Source organism: Lissotriton vulgaris, chromosome 8 (assembly GCF_964263255.1).
Source record: "Lissotriton vulgaris chromosome 8, aLisVul1.2, whole genome shotgun sequence".
Lineage (NCBI taxonomy): Eukaryota > Metazoa > Chordata > Amphibia > Caudata > Salamandridae > Lissotriton > Lissotriton vulgaris.
Window position 1 is genome coordinate 305,296,715 of NC_141696.1, and position 19,936 is coordinate 305,316,650.

Genomic DNA, 19,936 nt, shown 5'->3' on the forward strand with positions numbered 1-19,936 from the left:
CTGACTGCAAGCCTGTGGGGTTGGAGACATCGGAGGAAGGGATTTTTTTTCATCCTTCTGAATCAGTTTATGGTCCAATGAAAGTATTTCATGGGGGCATGAGTTGCTGTGGCTCCCAAGATTCAATAAGAACCAGCCAACTGACTGTCAGTATCCAGGTTGTTGTGCCATCTGTAGCTTCCTTGCAGCTGCATTCCTCCAAACTTCACCTTTCACAGATGTAGGGAAAGCCAAGGAAGCGGGTTCTGACCACCGCTGTAGGTGAATAGGACCTGCTTACTATGGTTACCCCCACTTGTTGCTGGTGTTTCACAGTTTTTTTTTTTACTTTAGTCTGGCTGGGGCCCTGCTAACCAGGACCCCAGCCAATCTACTTCCTCTCTAAATTGATTGCATGTACATTAGGGTCACTCCAGATTTGTTACTGGGTTCCCCTTGTGAGTCCCTAGTATATGGTACCTTAGGTACTAAGGGAATAGGTACCCCCGGGGTGCGAACCAGGGGCTGAAGCATGTATTATGCCACCCCTGGGAAGCCTTCCAAAATGGCACCACAGGTCTGCTACTGCAGCCTGGGTAAGGTGGTGCATGCACCCCTTACTAAGATATAGGTTACCTATATCTACCTTAATTACTGACCCATATTAACCTATAAGTCACTCCTATGGCAGGCCTTAACAATCCTGAAGGCAGAGTGCTTGGTTTTGTGTGAGAGGGTGCCCATGCATGAGCAGAACCCCTCTGCAGCTTTCGGAATCACTTCTCTGTAGCTGTTCTGTGATACACCAGACCATATACGCTTAAGTGCATTATAACCTTGCGGTTAATGCTAACTTGCAATGGCTGCAAAGAAACATGTCGTGTTTGGTGTCAAACACTTTGGAATCCTACCCCCCGCCAATTCTGGCGGGGGAGGGGGGGTAGAATTCCACCCTTCTAGAGGGAGAAGACAAGTACACACTTACCTAACCGGTAATGGTTTAAAAGAGCCCCAGCATCACAAAATGGATGCTGCAGGCACAGACACAAGTCTGACCTCCTGCTGCTGGACGAAACTTCGGCAGGGGAGGCCAGTACAATAGGTTTCCTGTCATAGGGAGGTGTAACCACTTCCCAGACAGGCTTTAGTGTTTTCAGACAGTGCTGGGGCACACTTGGTGTCCCTGTGCATATCCCAGTTCAAACCGGTTGCGGGGGCACTCAACCCCTGCTCTGGCGCAAAACTGGTCTAAGGGAAAGGCGTGTAACCACCCCCTTCCCTGGATCCACCCATAGGTGGGTCCTAAGAGTAAGTCCAACCCCTTATCTTAGTATAAGTATAGGAACCCAGTCCTTAGGACTTTAGATTACACCTGGACGAAACTCTGCAACATATATTCTGGAACTTTGACATTCTATTTTGACTAGAAGATGGAAGAATCTCCCTTGGGGACAAGGAGTGACTCCCCTGTTCAAACAGGCACCAAAGAAGCATCTAGCCGGTCTGCATTTCCAAGGCTCCTGCCGGATCCCAATGGATTTGTGACTCAGGATACGGACTTCCAGACTTCTCAGAGGCCGACACAAGATCCCAGCCAAGCTGAGACCCGCTGCACTCATGAGTGACGTGGGACCGGAATTCCTGGACACATTGCACATTTGCAAGTGCATCGCCTTCCCAAGTTTTCCCGAACTTGGTCATTTGGCTATTTTTAGTCCAAGCACAGAGCACCATTTGCACCAAAGATTGTGGGCCTACACTCCACGAGTGTTCCATGGGCTCACTTCTAGCATTCCGCTCGAGGCTCCTTTGTGATCCCTGGTCCGTCGACTGGTGGGTCCCCACAAAGGTAACTTCTGTTTCTTGGGATTTCCTGGTTGCTCCGGACGTGCCCCGACTCCCCTCCAAAGGTTGAGTTCCTCAGACCTTGCTGGTCTGCACCGAAGTCAATCTTTGCTTTCTGCATGGGTTGCTGTTGCCAAAGCTTGTTGGGTCCAATATGGAAACCAACACAGCACCACTCTACATCCTTTGTGGGACAGCTCTAATCCAGCTCCTGGTCATCCTCGACGCCTCCTGGTCCTCGTGGCTGAAGAGTCAAGCTTCACGTTCTTCACGTGAAACCACCCAATCAGTTGGCATCTTCTCATCGCCTTTCTGGTCACTGGCTAGTGACCCGGACTCTGTCTCCTCTGCTTTCAGGTTCTTCACATCTTCGATCCACCCGGACACTTTCTACTTTGTCGCCAGCAGCACTTTGCAGTAGATCGCCATTGAAAACAACGACAACAACCGACACCAAAAGACACCTATGCACCTGGCTTCCATGTGTGAGGTAACTAGAGTACTCCAGTGCTCCCGTAGGTATTTACTCTAGAACTTCCTAGTTCTAAAGGGCTTTGCTCCAAGTCCTCTTCTAAGTGTCCTTAATCGGTGATTTTCCAACCGCGAATTTCCCCAATAGAATTCAATAGTGATTTGCGGCTGTGTTTAGACCCTGCACGCATCCCCTGTGTCACTACCTTGGGTGGTTCCTAGTGGCCCCAGCGGTTCTAAATGCTCTAGGCCACGTATCTATGTCAGTCGTGGTTCTTATACCACTTTCTTAGTATCTGGTTTGGTACGCCTCTAGGGCTAATCATATATTGTGCTAATTTACTGTGTGCTAAATAAGTTTACTGAATGCACTTTTGCCTCTAGCCTCATAAAGAGACTAGAGGGATGTGTTTAGAATGAATACATATATTTCATATATAAACCTGGTGTGGTTCTCCTTTCATTTGGTCATTCATGAGATTATATGTAAGAAAAGGAGGTATCCCCGACTAAGGTTCATAAATCAGGATCACTAAAGTGTTTGAAAAGACGAATATTTAGGAACATGGATTTCAAATCGACGCTGACTGACAACAAACAATACTGACTATGGACAGACGGTACAGACTAGAATATATCAAAAAAGGGGGGTACTTTATTCAATAATATAATTATTAGGGATCTGACTTTTTAACATTCATTGTCGATCCAACATTGATTATTATCGAATGCACTTTATAGTTATCATGTCTCACAATGCATTTTTATATAGGAATATACATTTCATAAATAGATCCAAGAATTACAATACATAAATAGATCAAAGTAACAGTAAATATATTAAAAAAATAAAAAAAAACATGGCTAAAGATAATTTAACATTGCTACGCGCGTTTCGGCTGTGAGCCTTCATCAGGAAGCCATGGTATATATTCCGAGTGTACCTGCGTAGGGTAGCGGTAGTTCATGACGTGGAGTGCCGGGACTTGTCACCGGGAGCGGGATATCTTGATGGAGGCTGTTATTATACGGGTCACAGAGTAGTGTGTCCTTGCTCCAGTTAAAAGAAGGTGGCGTGGAGAGTTCCGGGACTTATCACCGGGAGCGGGACATCTTGTTTAGGGCGGATAGTGTACAGTTCACTGTATGGTGTTTCCTCACTGCAGTTGGGGAGGAGGGGCGGAACAGGACGTTACTGTAGATAACGCGGATATAGTCCTCCAATAATGGGATCTGGCTCTCCGGCATCTCGACAACAGTCGGAAGAGCTTCCCTACGCAGGTACATTCAGAATATATACCATGGCTTCCTGATGAAGGCTCACAGCCGAAACGCGCGTAGCAATGTTAAATTATCTTTATCAATTTTTTTAAATGTTTTTTTATATATTTACTGTTACTTTAATGCATTGGGACACATGATAACTATAAAGTGCATACGATATTATCAATGTTGGATCGACAATGAATGTTAAAAAGTCAGATCCCTAATAATTATATTATTGAATAAAGCACCCCCCTTTTTTGATATATTCTAGTGTGTACTGTCTATCCATAGTCAGTATAGTTTGTTGTCAGTCAGCGTCCATTTGAAATCCATGTTCGTAAATATTCGTCTTTTTAAACACATTCATGAGATTATAGACTGGTAAAACAAACTGCTGTACATTCCTTCAAGACGTAGCCTGAAGGCTGCTCTCCACAGCTACTGGTAGGATAGCTTTCGATATAGGTTGTCTTTAAACCTACTATCAATAAGGGTCGTTTGGACTGGTACAAGGTGCCCACTAGAATAGTGGGCAGCATATGCCAGGTCAACTTCTCACAACCGCTCTCAGAACTCTGATGAACTTCCTGAGTGTGGCATCAAGCCGGTGCTTGTGAGCCCACCTCCAGTCTTGGAGGATTTGGTTATATGCCACAACCTTAACAGCTCTGGGGCTGAATTCGCTCTGGGGAGTGCTGGAGGACGGCTCCATCAGCACCTCAGGGAGTCCTCTTTTAAACCAATTATTAAATACCGCTGGCCAGACAGACTCCAAAACAGACCCACATTCGCGCTCTAGCAGCAATCACAGAGCACAGCTAGCTTTTGCAATGTCTGCACGAGATTATTTAAAGTATAATATAATATACTTATTCTACATTTAGAAATTCCATCTTTCTAAACATGAACACAAACAGTGTCTAATGCAAGACATTATTGATGCATTGTAGCTTACCGGTGGCGCACCAAGCCAGCCAAACTTTTCCTCCAATTTATTCATATCTCTGTCAAATTCGTTCAGGAATCTATAGCGCAGAAGATTATCCGTGGCTAAATGAAACTGTCTCCTTGCATAATGGTAACTCTCGTTATTTCCCTTCCTGGGGAAATCCAACCATTCCGGGTGCCCAAATTCGTTACCTGTATTCAAAATATCAATTAACACTTTAATTACCACAAGGGTCGCAACACATTAAAACAAAACAACATCCATTACATAGGTAAATAATGGCACGCTCTGGAATCCTGGTTCAAAACGTCAAATTAGTCCGTAAAACAGTTCCAAGCTTCAACGTAAGAGCTTTCGTGACACTGGCTAAGAGTACATTTAATTTTTACACCCAGAATTAAGATAGAACTTTAAACAGTAACAATGTCATCTCGAATTTCTAAATTAATTCTAATTCAAAGAAACAAAGATACTGACTTTTTTTTCTATGTTAAATCTTGAAAATGCTACGAAAAGATGATACCAATGTTAATACATATATCCATTGCACCCAAGCCGAAGCTTCGAATACTTTTATTTTCAGTATTTGATGGCATGATAAACAACAGAGGAAGTCAATGATATGCTACAAAAATTCACCACAAGACTTACAAAGGCTTGGGAAAATTAAATATTCACGGCAGACTCCTCAAAATCCCTATGAAGTCATGGCATATTCCCCAAAATAATATTTTTGCACGGCTTGGACACTTTACAGAACATCAGATTTGAAATGCATATATTCATTGCTGAAACAGAACGACATCGAGTTTCTTTTAAACTTTTCTTGCATCAGAGCAGTCACAAATGGGTCAGTGTCAGAGCAAGAGCTCATCTGCCACTTCTATCAGGTCTCCAGTGAAGTAGGTAGTGGACTGACAGAAGACGCGCCACCTATCTCCTGTGTTCTCTCCCCACTTTGAAATCTAATAAAAATGAGGAGGGCCAATACCATGGGTGGGGTCCCTGCATCACCAAGTGCTGCTTCCCCTAACAGCCATAGGTCTCTGCATATTTGCGGCTGCAAAGTACTTCTCTTCATGCTGGCAATGGCTCAGTAGCTGCTGCTGACAGTACAATGCCAGCTCTCTGCTCTTTCACTGAAAGCGGATAACACAGTCCTAAGGCAATGATGAGTCGAGAACGGCCAATGAGATGTGGGAGGGAGAATGGATGGAGTAATGCTATAACATTTTAGCGTTCCAGGCTAGATGCTGGAGAACTTCTACACTGATCGAAAAACACGATTTTCTTGACCTTTTGTTGTAGTGCAGCAACTAAGTGGCACCCTAAGATTGCTGCCTTACCTCATCTTATGAAAATGTTAGTCCTGATTAAATACTCCGCTATTCTTTTTGTACAAATTTGAGTGAATGTACTGTTTGGAGCGGGAAGTGAAGCATGGCGGCAGGTTACTATGTCTTGTATGTTTCTTCATTTCTGGGGCAAGGGCGAGCCTTTTAGGAATGAATGTGGGGTGAGGAAAGGAATTTTGTATATTTCTCCAACCGGATTCCCTTCCCCCTAAATAGCTGATCTGTGAGATCATGGTAAAAGAATACTTTTCTTGGAGGGCATACACAAACGAAAACTGTACGTAGGTACTCATCAATGGAGGAGAATTGCCCACTTCAGGGTTCCAGGTGACATGGTCGACTACTCCATCTGTACGTTTGCCCTCTATGATGACATCTGGACCCTTCTTGAAGAACAACCTTGTTGCTAATATAAACTCATATATGAGGCTCAATGTTAAGGCACAATAGGAGTTACCTAGACCACATTAATGAATTGATTCTGGTTATTGTCCGCATAAAATACCAATTTCACTGTTGTCCCATCAGACCAGGTAAGACGTCGCCTAGATAAGTCTTCACATACCTCCAACGGAACTCCAGAGGCCTGAGGGAAGAAGTGGAAGGATGGATACTGATTTGCCCTCTCACTTAGCCTTCCCTGACACTCCACAATCTTTAAGAGCAAACAAGTAGAAAGTGAAGTACAGAAGCTAGGAAAGGAGGGAATGCAAGAGAGAAGGGGTTTCGTTGGTCGACAATGGATGCCCTAATTTTCAGGCAGTCCATTGAGGGTATAGGACCCCCATGATTCCTATCCAACCGTATAAGAAATTGGGTTACTAGTTGAGGGGGTGAAGCAATATTTAAGTAGGAACCACAATCCTCGTCAGGATGAAGTCACATGCAAATCCTAAATTAACCGGTGGTCAACCCTCTGGTAGCTTGGTATACAGCAGTCAGACTTAATTCAGAAGCAATGTGTAAACTATTTGTGCAACACTTCAAACAGTAACACATTGAAAACACACCACAAATGAATACCACCCCAGTATAGGAAAATAGAGTAATTTTAATAAATAAAAATAACAAAATCTAATCAGTAGAACCGGAGATGAGCAGGTTTAAAGACTTCAGTGAAAATAGCACCAAAAAGTACAATGCTGCAACTGTGGATATCAGTCACATGTTCAGGCCAACTGCGATGGAGAATGGGCCAGCTACATGGACCCAGTTAGGCCCACTGAACAAAAGCACCGTAAGCCCTATTTGCAAAGAACTGCGATGCGTCATACAGCCGAGGTGATGCATCGGTTTGGAGGTGCTGCGTGGACTGCGATGTGAGGTCTTGCGTCATTGTCGAGGATCCAGTCGATTAGGGCTTGCGATGCAAAGCCAATCTTTGCAGATGAGTTGTGCAGTCAAATCGATTCATTGGTTCCGAGGAGCTGTTAGGCTGAAATGCAAGAACCTGATTTGTGTCAAGGCTACTGTCAAAGAGCAATGTGAGGGCCTGCGTCAGGAAAGCTTTGCACAGGTGGAGATTCTGATGTTGTCTGCAAGGTTGAGGTGGAGTCCTTTGTGTCAGTAGAACCCTCACAGCTGAGGCGGTGCATCGGTTCTGCTTGGGATTGCGCCGCAGAGGAGATGTGTTGGATCGTCTGGGTCTACAGATGGGCTGGCAGGTTACCTACAGGCCCCATTCCAAGGGTCCAGGACTGCGATGGCACCACATGGCAGGGTAGGACTTGCAGATAGAGTGCAGGTGCTGGATTCAAGGTTGTTTGAACCTTCTGTTCCTGAAGCTCTAGTCAGGAGGCCAGCCTAATAGCCCTTGGAGTCACTTTGGGGTCCTGGTTTCAACAGATGCCGCGGCAGTCTTTCTCACCCAGGCAAGAAGGTAGCAGGGCAGCAAAGCAGTTCCTTCAGAGTAGCAGTCCAGCAGTGGCAGTCCTTTCAACAGTGCTCTGCACACCCATCTTGCCAGTTATGGCCCATTCTGGCACACCTAAGCTCTCTATTGTGTGTGGTGTTGCTGTCTATGAGGAATACACAAAGCCGAACTGTCAACTACACCCAGTCATATGACCCAGAGACAGGTTACAGGCCCTAAATGGCTAAGGAAAAAAATAGAAAGTTGCAAAAAGGGGCATTTTCAAAATTGTAAATTAAAATCTGACCTCACCATGAATTAGGATTTTAAATAAGGATTCCAGAGAAACCAACTATGAACCAGTTACCTTTTCCATTTTGAAATGACACTTAGCAAATGTAATAAGGTAATGTCAATGTTATCTTATGGCGCCCTGCAGTAGTGAAAAACAATATTTAGGAGTTTCACATTGACAGGACACGTAAAACTGAAAAGTATGTCCTATTTTTAAATACATTGGACGATGCCCTCTGGGCTATTCAGGGCCTACCCTAGGAGTGACCTATATTTATTAAAAAGGAAGATTTGGGTCTGACAAGAGATATTTTGCCAGGTCGACATGGTAGCTTAAACTGCACCCTCAGCCGCTGCAGTAGTCAAAAAGAAAGGACACCACATATGAACTGGTAACAGTATTCCATTTAGAAATTACAGCTTATTCAATGTAATAAGATAACTCCAAAGTTACCCTATGAGAGAGGGAGGCCTTGCAGTAGTGAAAAAAGCATTATACTATCAGGGCATGTAAAATCAACAAATACAGGTCCCCCTTTTTTTAATATACTGCAATATACTGGCCTCTCCAAGGCCTACCTTAGGGGTGACTTGTATGTATTACAAAGGAAGGTTTGGACCTGTTAAAAGGTTTATTTTGCCAGGCTGAAAATGGCAGATTATAACTGCATACACAGGCTGCAATGACAGACCTGCCATGTTTTAAACAGCTACTTAAGTGATTGGCACAGTCGGTGCTGTAGGCCTACAAGTACCATTTAATTTATGGCCCATTTAATTTGTGGCCTCGGGACTTACAGGTAAATTAAATATGCCAATTGGGGATACACCAGTCTTTCAAGGAGTAAACACATGCACTGTGGCACTGGATAGCAGTGGTAAAGTATTCAGAGTCCTAAGGCCAGCAAAAATAAGATCAGCAAACAAAAGGGGAGGAAGGCCAAGGTTTTGGGGAAGGCCTCCCTAAGACTGACATGTCCAAGAACATACAGAACTGATCCAGGAGATCAACTTAGGAAGATGTACTGGAGGGGCAACATATAATGGTACACTGGTAGGGCTAAAAAAGGGGTGTTAAATATCTTGGAGTTTCAGGTGATACTACTGTCAACTCAAGCTTTGATATCACTATCTAGGATGTTACTTGGAATGGAAACTGTAGTGACCTGACAGATGGGCGACTGGACAGGAGGGGACACTAGGACCCTGTGGGTCATGAGGGAGGTGACCAGGTCACCGGACACCACATCCTGCTAGGGAACAGGAAGGGGACACACGAAGAGGACTGACCAAGGGGACAGGACGTGCAGAGGCTCGCTGCTGCTAAGCCAATAAAGAAGATTACATACCCTCACCTGTGTCCTGTGTCTGGTGTCTCGGCAGTCCGACTACAAGGACATGACATCTGGCGACGAAGGGAAACGAGCCGACGCGCAGATCGACGCGTGGATCGACGTTCACACGCATCAGGAGTAACCAGGTGCCCACCCTGGATAAGTGGTGGGAAGAAGAAACGAGGGGAGAAGCGACATCGGAGCCCACCCGACCGCCTCTGAAGCAAGAAAAGAAACATCCGCGGTAAGCGCGAAGCTTCGAAATTGGACGCGCGAGCTCTCGCGAGAGGCTGAGAGTCTCGGCGGCCATCTTAGATCCAGGCGGCTGGACCAATAGGAGGCGAGAGTGTGGTGGGCGGCCATTTCAAGGTCAGGCGAGAGCGAGATTTCGAGCGCGAAATCTCGCGAGAAGAGCGGCGGCCATTTTAAAGAGGACACCAAAGAAAAAGGCATTGGAAACAACAGAGCAGCCATCACAGAGTCAGGCAAAGGAAGAATATGATAAGGAAAGGTGGTAAAAGACTGAAATAAGAGAAAGAGAAGGTAAAGAAAGGTTCAGAGGAAAGTGGAAAAAGTGCCGACTTAAGAAGTAATGGTGCAGTAAAGCACAAGCAAATGCAAATGCAAATAAATAAACAAGGAAATAAAGAAAGAAATAAAGAAATAAATAAATAAAAACAAAAAGAAAAGGTCAAAAGAAAAAGGAAACGCAGGAACAAATAGAAGAGTGCCGGAAGAGCACGGAGAAGAGAAGAGTGCCAGGAGGAGCACCAGAAACAACAAAAGAGCACAGAAAAGAAGAGATAGCACATGAAACAAACAAAGAGTGCCAGAAAGAGCACCTAGAACAGAAGAGTGCCAGGAAGAGCACAAGAAACAACAAAAGAGTGCCTGGAAAAACACAGATAATGGAAGAGTGCCGGAAGAGCACGGAGAAGAAACGAGTGCCAGGAAGAGCACCGGAAACAACAAAAGAGCACAGAAAAGAAGAGATAGCACAGGAAACAAACAAAGAGTGCCAGAAAGAGCACCTAGAACAGAAGAGTGCCAGGAAGAGCACAAGAAACAATAAAAGAGTGCCTGGAAAAGCACAGAGAATGGAAGAGTGCCGGAAGAGCACGGAGAAGAGACGAGTGCCAGGAAGAGCACCGGAAATAACAAAAGAGCACAGAAAAGAAGAGATAGCACAGGAAACAAACAAAGAGTGCCAGAAAGAGCACCTAGAACAGAAGAGTGCCAGGAAGAGCACAAGAAACAACAAAAGAGTGCCTGGAAAAGCACAGAGAATGGAAGAGTGCCGGAAGAGCACGGAGAAGAAACGAGTGCCAGGAAGAGCACCGGAAACAACAAAAGAGTGCCAGGAAGAGCACGGAGAACAGAAGAGTGCCGGGAAGAGCACGGGAAAGAACAAAAAAGTACCAGGAAGAGCACACGAAAGAGTGCCAGGAAGAGCACGGAAAATAGAAGAGATGGCAGAAACGAAACAAGAAAGACAAAGCGCACAAGACAGAAGACCGCCACCCTTCAAGTTGTTTGAGTCACAAGGAGGAACTAGAGAACTGGCGTCACTAGAGAATATCACGTCGCGAGGGAAAGAGAAAAGAGTGGAACAAGATCGCGCTGGCAGCTGGAAAAAAGGCAGGAATGAACAGGCCACGAGGAAGTACCATGATGAAGGAACATGCTACAGGGGTGGACTTGAATGTCCACATCGAGGCCCATGCCTAACGCGCGGCCAGATGCGCAAGAAATCGAACGAGAGAAATGACTACGCCAGCGCACGCCAAGGAATGCAGTTCAGAAATGACGGAGGAAGACGACGGAGACCGCAAGTGTCAACAAGCAGACATGGTGAAAAAGGAATAAGGAGCTCATCACCAGAATGGGGAGAAGAAGAAGAAGAAGAAGAAGAAGAAGAAGAAGAAGAAGAAGAAGAAAAAGAAAGGACTGGACGACTCTATCTTATGACGGATGTTACCATAGAGTCAATGAATGAAGATAGAAAAAGAAAAAGAAGGTACCTGGTGGGCAAAAGCAAAATGAAAAAGACAGAGTACGTGACGGTAGGAGCAGGATCACACAAAACAAAGTTTGCTTTGGACAGCGGTACAACTTGTAACATGTGGGTATCGAAATTTACAGAAGAGCCGACACACGACGACCAAAAGAGCAAAGAGGACATTTATGTGCTGAAGGGCGACATCTCAGCGCCATGTTTGCTGAGCATCATCACAGCTCAGACAATGGGTCTCATGGCCATGACCTACAACACGACAGAGAAAAGAAGCATCCTAAAAGAATACCGCAAGCCGCGCATTGAACTGACTGTAAATGCCAGCCCAGCGGGACTGGGAGTAATATTGGCACAACACAAAAAAGGAAAAGATTACCAAAGACACATGGTGGCACATGGGAGCAAAAGTATATCAAACGTAGAAGAAGGACACTCCCAGTCGGGATACTACCAGCCGGAAAAAGAGAGTTTGGCGGCAGTGTGGGCGTGTGAAATGATACACAAGCCGGGGAAGGAACAGGAACACGATACAGCAACCATGGCGGAGGAACATCTAAACAGTGCATTGAAACATAACACACCGGCAACGATAAAAATGAAAGAACTAGAACAAGAGAAAAAACAAGACATCACCATGCAGACCATAATGAAGGTGACCAAACAGCAAAGGTGGAGGCACGCTAACAACAACAGCAGCTGGAAAAAAAAAGCATTGAAGGAAGAGATGCTGGTGTTCAGAAAGATTAGCGAAGAACTATCAGAAAGCGAGAACGGAACAGTAATGAGAGGCACCAGGATAATAATAACACGGACGCTGAGAAGAAAGACAGCAAAATTGGCACATGAGTCACACAGAGGGACTGTGACAACAAAAAAAATGGTGCGAGAAAAAGTATGGTTCCCGGGACTTGAGGACATGGGAGAAGAAAGTGCGATGCACTGTCACATCTGCCAAATAAAGGGGCCCGCATCAAAGCAGGAGCCGCTGCAAATGTCCGCATTTCCAAGAGAAGCATGGACAGAGCTGGCAGCTGATCTCTACGGGCAGTTGAAAGAAAGAAATTACCTACTGGTAGTAATAGAGGAGCTCTCCAGATTCCCCATAGTGAGAGAAGTAGCGTCAACATCAGCCAACAAAACTTTGCCAGCTCTGGATGACATATTGGCAGCATGGGTGTCACAGCAGACACAACAAACAGACAATGGACCACCATTCTCTAGTGACGAATACAAAAGGTTCATGGAGTATCTCGAGATCAACGATCGACGAATAGCGTCTCTGTGGCCGCAAGAAGACAGAATGGCTGAGCGATCTATGGGAATGATCAAAAAGGCAATACAGAGCAACAAGCAAACACAAATCTCAATTGGACAAGCACCGTGGCAGGTGCTGAGAGACTGTCGAAACACCGCTCACAGCCCCACAAGAAGATGCCCTGCGGAGCTGGTGTTGGGGCGATCAAGTAGAACGAGTCTGCACCAAGTGAAAGAAGTGGAAAGGGTGGAACAAAAAGACATAGCTGAAAGGGACAAAGAAGCGAAAACAAGAATGAAGGCGGATGCCGATCGGAAGAGACATGCAACAGATGTGAAAGCGAAAGAAGGAGACACTGCGCTAGCTCGACAAAGACAACAACGGAAGGTAGAGAGCACTTTCGCAAAAGACACACTGACCATAACGAAAGTGGGAGGACAAATGATAACGGCGTCAGCAGGACAATACCACTTCACCAGAAATGAGTCGTACTACAGAGAATTGAAGACAAGAGAAGAGGAGCGGCTGAAAGATAGGCTGAAGAAAGACGCCCAAAGGGAAGCAACACAAGAAGACTTAACAGAACAAGGACCAAAAAGAGAAGGCAAGAAGTACAAGAAATTGATTGAGGAGATGCAGAAACGGAGACCTGTGGACACACTTTTTCCGCATATCAATGTCTATATCTCTCTCTCTCTCTCTCTCTCTCTCTCTCTCTCTATATATATATATATACCTCTCCTAAAAATCATCAGCAAATACTGTCAACATAAAAGGGGGTGACAATGTCTAGTGTAATGTACTAAAGATTTGTTTATATGTACCAAAGATTTGTTTGCGACAAGGGGGGAGGTGTAGTGACCTGACAGATGGGCGACTGGACAGGAGGGGACACTAGGACCCTGTGGGTCATGAGGGAGGTGACCAGGTCACCGGACACCACATCCTGCTAGGGAACAGGAAGGGGACACACGAAGAGGACTGACCAAGGGGACAGGACGTGCAGAGGCTCGCTGCTGCTAAGCCAATAAAGAAGATTACATACCCTCACCTGTGTCCTGTGTCTGGTGTCTCGGCAGTCCGACTACAAGGACATGACAGAAACCCTGTGTTGAAACAAAGCCATCTAAGTATGAGAGCTCTTTTGTCATTGCACAGCAAGAAAATAAACTGCATGGACTTCATTGGTAGGTGTGACTGCTATTAATCATATCAGCTTTATCTCCTGTATTCTACTCATTTCTCCACAACCAAACTCGAGACGATGTAAAATCAACTAACTGGAATCAGCCTCAATCTAATGAACTTTGATCATTTTGCCTTTACTCTAAAAGATCTACACTAGCTCCAGGTGGTGCAGTGAATCAAATTCAAACTCTAATCTACAGTCTTCAGATCACAAGGCAAACAGCCCTGAAATACCTTCAAAATGCAACTTTGCCTTAAACATCTAGTCAAGGCCTCATACTCCGCAAAGCGGATTGTTCAAATCAAATTCATCAGAAAATCTCACGGAGGATGCAAATTCAGAACTGTAGGCACATGTCTGTGGAACTGATTAAGTCTAGACCTAAGATACCAACCTAACCTTATGCCCTTCAAAAGAAACTAGAAGACTTATCGGAAGAGTGGCCTTTCTCCATCCGCTAGCCATGCAAGGGTCCAACTATCTCTATTTAGAGGAACGAGCGCTATACATGTCATTCTCCAAGTAATGTTTCAGAAAGATCTAGAACTACAAAGCGTCACAAGCAGGTGCTTTACAAATACATAAAATAATCATTCTTATTTCCGGTACATCTTGATAAAAGACCTCAATTAATAAATATAAATAATTCACGAAATAAAAAGGAGGCACGCAATGATAAGCAAACACAAATAAATAAAACTGGTGAGGCAATCACAAAAAACAGAAGGCCAGAGGAGTTCAAAGTCACCAGTAGACCTCTAGTTCTACCTTTCCAGTGCCACAAGCAAAATGACCGACTCATCCTGTTACATGGCATGTCACTATATTGTAAGCTTTCAGGACATCTGTACACCGTTTGTATTCTTTGTTGCATGACCGACAGAACAGTACACTGAAGTGAGATCAACGCACACAAGATCATAAAAATATCGGTCTTATGATGAAAAGCATTGCAAAAACCCTTTAGTCCATGAGAACGACAAACCATACATAGTAAGTGAAACTCATACAGGAATTACACACATTTATCAGTGAAAGATATGACTTCTCCCAGCCTTACTCAAAAGAGATTCTAAAGTATGCAATCACCTAATAGGAGTATACCTGAAAACTGCGGAAACATTTTCTAATACTTTGCACACAAATTCACCTGCCACAACATCAATATCTACATGTGTGCGATGCAGTGTGCCTTCTGGAACTTTTAATGCAGTGTCTCGTCAGGACTGATGAAAAATCGGGAATAAAGCTCAATGCACAAGTTTGGTTGGTCACAATAACGGACGAACCTTGGCAAGGCCAAGAGGTCTGGGTTTGAGGTTCTGTTGCATGCAGCTTAAGGACATTAAAAACAGGCAAGAAACAAGTAGACAGCATTGAAAGCTCCCTTGCCTTCGACGTAGTCCCTTTTTTCGTATGCATTTAAATTAACGAGGATATAGGTGTAAAGGAGGCTATAGGTGTGTAACATAGTCCCTCATGCAGTTCAATGCAAGCACTTGAATGGAGTTCGAAAGAGACACCCAAAAAACATAACCGCATTAGGAGGGAAAAATACTGCGATGATCCAAAATGTAATTGAACATATCTCAAGCTAATAGCTGAAAGAGGCTGATCTAAGAAGAAAATTGTTGAAAGCCGAAGACCCAAAGCCTTCTTGATGTAAATTGTAAGCAAATAGCCTTGACTCTTTATACTTCTTTCAAAAGTTCGCTCTTCTGTATGCTTCAATATCTGAAAGTTAATTCACAGTACTATATAAAACTCATAATTTACAATCACAGGGTCACCACTCAGGGACCTGTTCAGTTTGTTTTAAAATGGTTTTGTGATATCCATCTTTATTAGTGAGTAAAATTACGAATACCTTGGGATGCCAGCCCCAAGTACAACGAGATCTGCCTGAAATTCACTTGTGTTGTTCTGTGGAGCAATAACTACATAACTTCCATGCCCTAAACATCCTAAAGTCAATGATGTTACCCGTGTGTGTGAGCGCTGCAAAAAGCAGTGCTCGAGTCTTTCTTTAAAGCAATTCTTTATTTAATATTAGGGAGCAAAACTCAAAGATATGGTAAATGTATCCTTTATATGTACCACTGATATCAATCAAATTAGCAATGCACTAATGTCTTTGAAATATGAAGAGCCGCAAGTCCACTGCGTCATCATAGCAATGATATTGGGTATACACACCTCACTAGTTGATTATGGTATAGTGCGTGTCAAATAAGAAATGATAAAGGGTTGAGTTGGAGGAGAGAAACGCGAGACAAAGGGGCGTGTAAATTTGAAAATAATTCACATGTTCACTGCCTTTGGTGATGTTTTGTGCTCTTAATGTGTTGATCTCTTTCAGCCTTTTCAAACTGAAGGCACAAGGAGTTATTGGTATCCCAAGAAAGCTCTAGAGAATCCCCCGTAGAGACACACTTGTGAATCCTAAACCACATCAGTCGCCTCAGAAGGATCACAATATACTTGGTAATACAACTAAGAGACGAAAAGGAAAAACGTCAAAAGTCCAATATAAACAAGTGATGAAACCTAGCGCCTCGCCACAAAAACCCCTTCTATTGAGCTGCCTGCAAACAAATTACATCAGTTCGCTGGCAACATCACATTCCCTCCTTGACCCAGTGCCAGTTGTTACCAAGCAGCAATCCACTCTCGTTCTGACTGGCAGGGGGAACTCATTCTAGGTGAGAAGAAACCGGTCCAAAAACTGTAAAATATATCTGACATATCATTAAGCCTGTAAATCATTCTCATGTCCACCCATCGCCATCTGACTAATGGACTCCTCTTCAGAGGGGGCACGAGTAGTATTCTCCCTCCTTTGTGAGCACATTTTTATCACTGCTAGAGATTTCGCAAACCATTGGCTCCAGGAGGAGGTCAACCCCAGCACTGTAGAAAATCACGTACCATGATCAATGGGCCTTACAGGTGAAATCTCAGACCATAGACTGTTTCCACAGAATTATGTGACCGAAACACTCTTGGGCAGGACTACAAAAATGTTCACTGTATCACAATCTATCTGCCCACACCTCCAACAGTTGGAAGCAGTGTACACTGCCACTCTCTAATCTCATCCCTGGGCCATTGATGAAAGACCTCAAAGAAACTCAATTTCAACCCTGCCTCCCTTCACAATTCTCTGATGAAGCAGAACATTAGTAATTTCAGTAAATGCCTGCCAGGAGTTCCTCATTCCTTAGTCCTCAGAGCAAGTGAGGTGGGGACTTTTATGAAATAATTGCATTATTCAATCCTGAGACTATATGTTTAACCAGCCAAGTCATACCCATCCTAAAAACACCAACAGAGAAACCTTCGGACCCAAACAATTTCCAACCAATAACCCTCATTCCCATGCTAGCCAAAGTAATAAAAAAAATGTGTTCAAAAACAGCTTAACCAACACATTATGGAATTCAAGGCATTTGACAACTGCCAATCAGTTGTCAGACCCGGGAACAGCTCCGAAACAGCTATTCTACATATAGTAGTTGACGCCCTACTAGCATTAGACCACAATGAAACCTGTCTGCTTGTGCTGCTTGACCTCTTGTCTGGTTTAGACACTGTTAACCATGGCAAAATACTCGAGAAACAGAACAGGATGGATTTATTGGGAGCGGTCATAAAAGGGTTTAAATCCTTCTTAGATAACAGAAGGCAAAGATTCTTTGGTAAATCAAAATCTATTCACACCATCCCCGAACCCTATTAGGAGTACCACAAGGCTCAACACTATCCCCATCACAATTGAATTTTCATATCGATCCCTTAACCAAAATTCTACAACACGCTAAAATGTCCTTCCACATGTATGTGGCGACACTCAGCTATATATTAAGATCACTTCCCTAGAAGAGATTAAGACAATGAATCAATAACTAAAAAAGACTGTCCAATGGCTAACAATCACCTTAAGCTAAACTCTCAAACAACTGAATTCCTTCTAATCTCCCCCCCAAAAAACTCTACAGTGAGGAAGGATTGGATCAAGTTGAGAACTGCACTAGACTGCACTCCGATCCTTGTGGACTCTACCAAGTAGCTAGGAATCAGTCTAGACAAGAACCTTAATATGCAATCACATCAACTTGATGGCTAAAAATTCCTGTTTTCACCTATGCTATCTTAGAAAAATGAACCCTACATCGAACCTCTAGACCTCAAAACTGCAGTTTAGTTGTTAGTCATCTCTAGACTTCAATATGGATGTACTACCTTATCTGGACTAGCCAAAGTCTCAATAGCCCCGTGTTGGGTTCTACTTGTGGAATCCTTGGGTTACCTGGGGATGGAAAGTGGAGAGTGTCAGTTGAGAGTTGGGTTTCCTTGGGAGTCAGATGTGCCGACTTGTCCTGTCCTCTTCGACTTAATAAAGGCACTTCAACATACCTTACTGTGTCCTTGCAGTTGTCCGGGACAGGACGAGTCCCACAGCGGTGCTTCAGCCTCCAGACATTTGGTCTTCAATCTCCGCATCGAGTGATGAGCGCTTTCATCATAGGCACTGTTCCTGTCCGGCAAACAATCTCTGGTCCAGTGCTGTCTTCTTCCTATACGGCCTTCAGAGAGTGTGCTCCAGCCATGAGTACTTTTCGGTCTTTAGACAGAACAGGCATTGGCGCCTCCTCGAGCCAGCTCTGCGCTTGCCTCCTACTTTGCTTCTGATGGCCCAGGCATTTACGCTGCCCTCTCTTCTGACTCCATCGCTGATGTTACACCTTCAGCGTCTTCATGCTACGTCAGTCATTTATGTCCTGTTCAAGCCTGCCGGTTACCATGGCAACCGGAGTTGTTGCATGCCAAGATTCAGCTGTCTCATGAGCGCCATACGGTGCTACTCCCGATCGCTGATACGCACAGCTGTGTCTATGTGTTAAAGTTCTTTACTCAGCTATTCAGGACTGCTACCTTGTTCGCTGATACGCACAGCTTCCTTACTTCACTTAAATTTTGCGTACAGTGCAGTCTTTATTCGCTGGTACGCACAGCTGAATTTCATTCTCATTTTCATTTCTACATGTGCATTGAGAGTTATCTGCGCTGATGCACACAGTTGCTTCCTGAATTCACGTGAGTATTGCGTACAGTAGTTTTTATTTGCTGATAAGCACAGTTTAATTCATTGTCATTACTCTTGTTCTACGTGTTGTGCATTGGAAGTTACCCACGCTGATGCACACAGCTTATCACAACATACAGGTAGCCTCCTACAGCACGTAAACATTATATTTTAAGTCTTCCATCTTTAATGTTTTCTGTCCTTGTTACGATTTTAACTTGTTGCATTAAGATATAGGAATTTCCTTTATTTCCTTGGTGTTGTGTTTTGCAATTCATTACTTGCCCACAACGTTGTTCTTTTACATAATGCACATTCACTGGTTCCTCTACCTGCTTTTTCTCCTAGTCCTACCAACCCTGAATCTGATTGGAGCAGGTGAGGGAAGCTTTTGAGGCGTATTTGGATGCACTAGATGGTGATTCATTTACTCATAAAAAGAAGTTTACCATCCTTCGTCATTGTTTAAGTGCAGATGGACACAAAATTCTCAAGCTCTTTCCTTTTGATCCTATTTTGGCTAGAGAAGGTGAAGGAGAGGGCAACAGCGTTACTGAGGAGTACTAGATTTGAGATTCAAAGCAAGAAAGAACGTTATTACGGAAAGTCATACATTTTATAGAAGAGTTCAAATTTCTGGTGAATCAGCTGCAAGTTAAAGCTCTAAGAATTTTTGCTGTTTCGTGCAAATATAGGGATTTTGAGGATGAAATGGTCAGCGATTAGCTGGTAGAGTAAACTAACATCAAGAAAGTTCAAGAGGTCCCGTTATTTAAACCTAATCTTATGTTGGAGAAGGCTGTAGAAATTGCTTCTAGAATTGAGAGCACAACATCCTTCATTAGTCAATTGACTATGTCAGACGAAAAAATTCACTATTCTGATGTCTTAGCAGTTAAATCCAAGTACACCAAGCCTAAAATTAAGGTCACTTCTCGGAATACTTCTGACACTGGTAAAACTTGGGACAAGTCAGTCAAAAGGCCTCCGTTCAGGCAGTTGGAGTGTTATCGTTGTGGAAGTCCTTCTCATTTAGGAAATGCTATT

General features: G+C 44.0%; 1 protein-coding gene across 1 annotated transcript in view; it reads right to left on the bottom strand.

Moving 5' to 3' along the window:
- The window catches only part of GBE1 (1,4-alpha-glucan branching enzyme 1), a 594,445-nt gene that overhangs the window by 139,544 nt on the left and 434,965 nt on the right, over nt 1-19,936 (bottom strand). Inside the window, exon 11 of the mRNA XM_086934076.1 lies at nt 4,517-4,701. Coding sequence (XP_086790202.1) covers nt 4,517-4,701 — 185 coding nt within the window. The remainder of the gene's footprint in view (nt 1-4,516; nt 4,702-19,936) is intronic.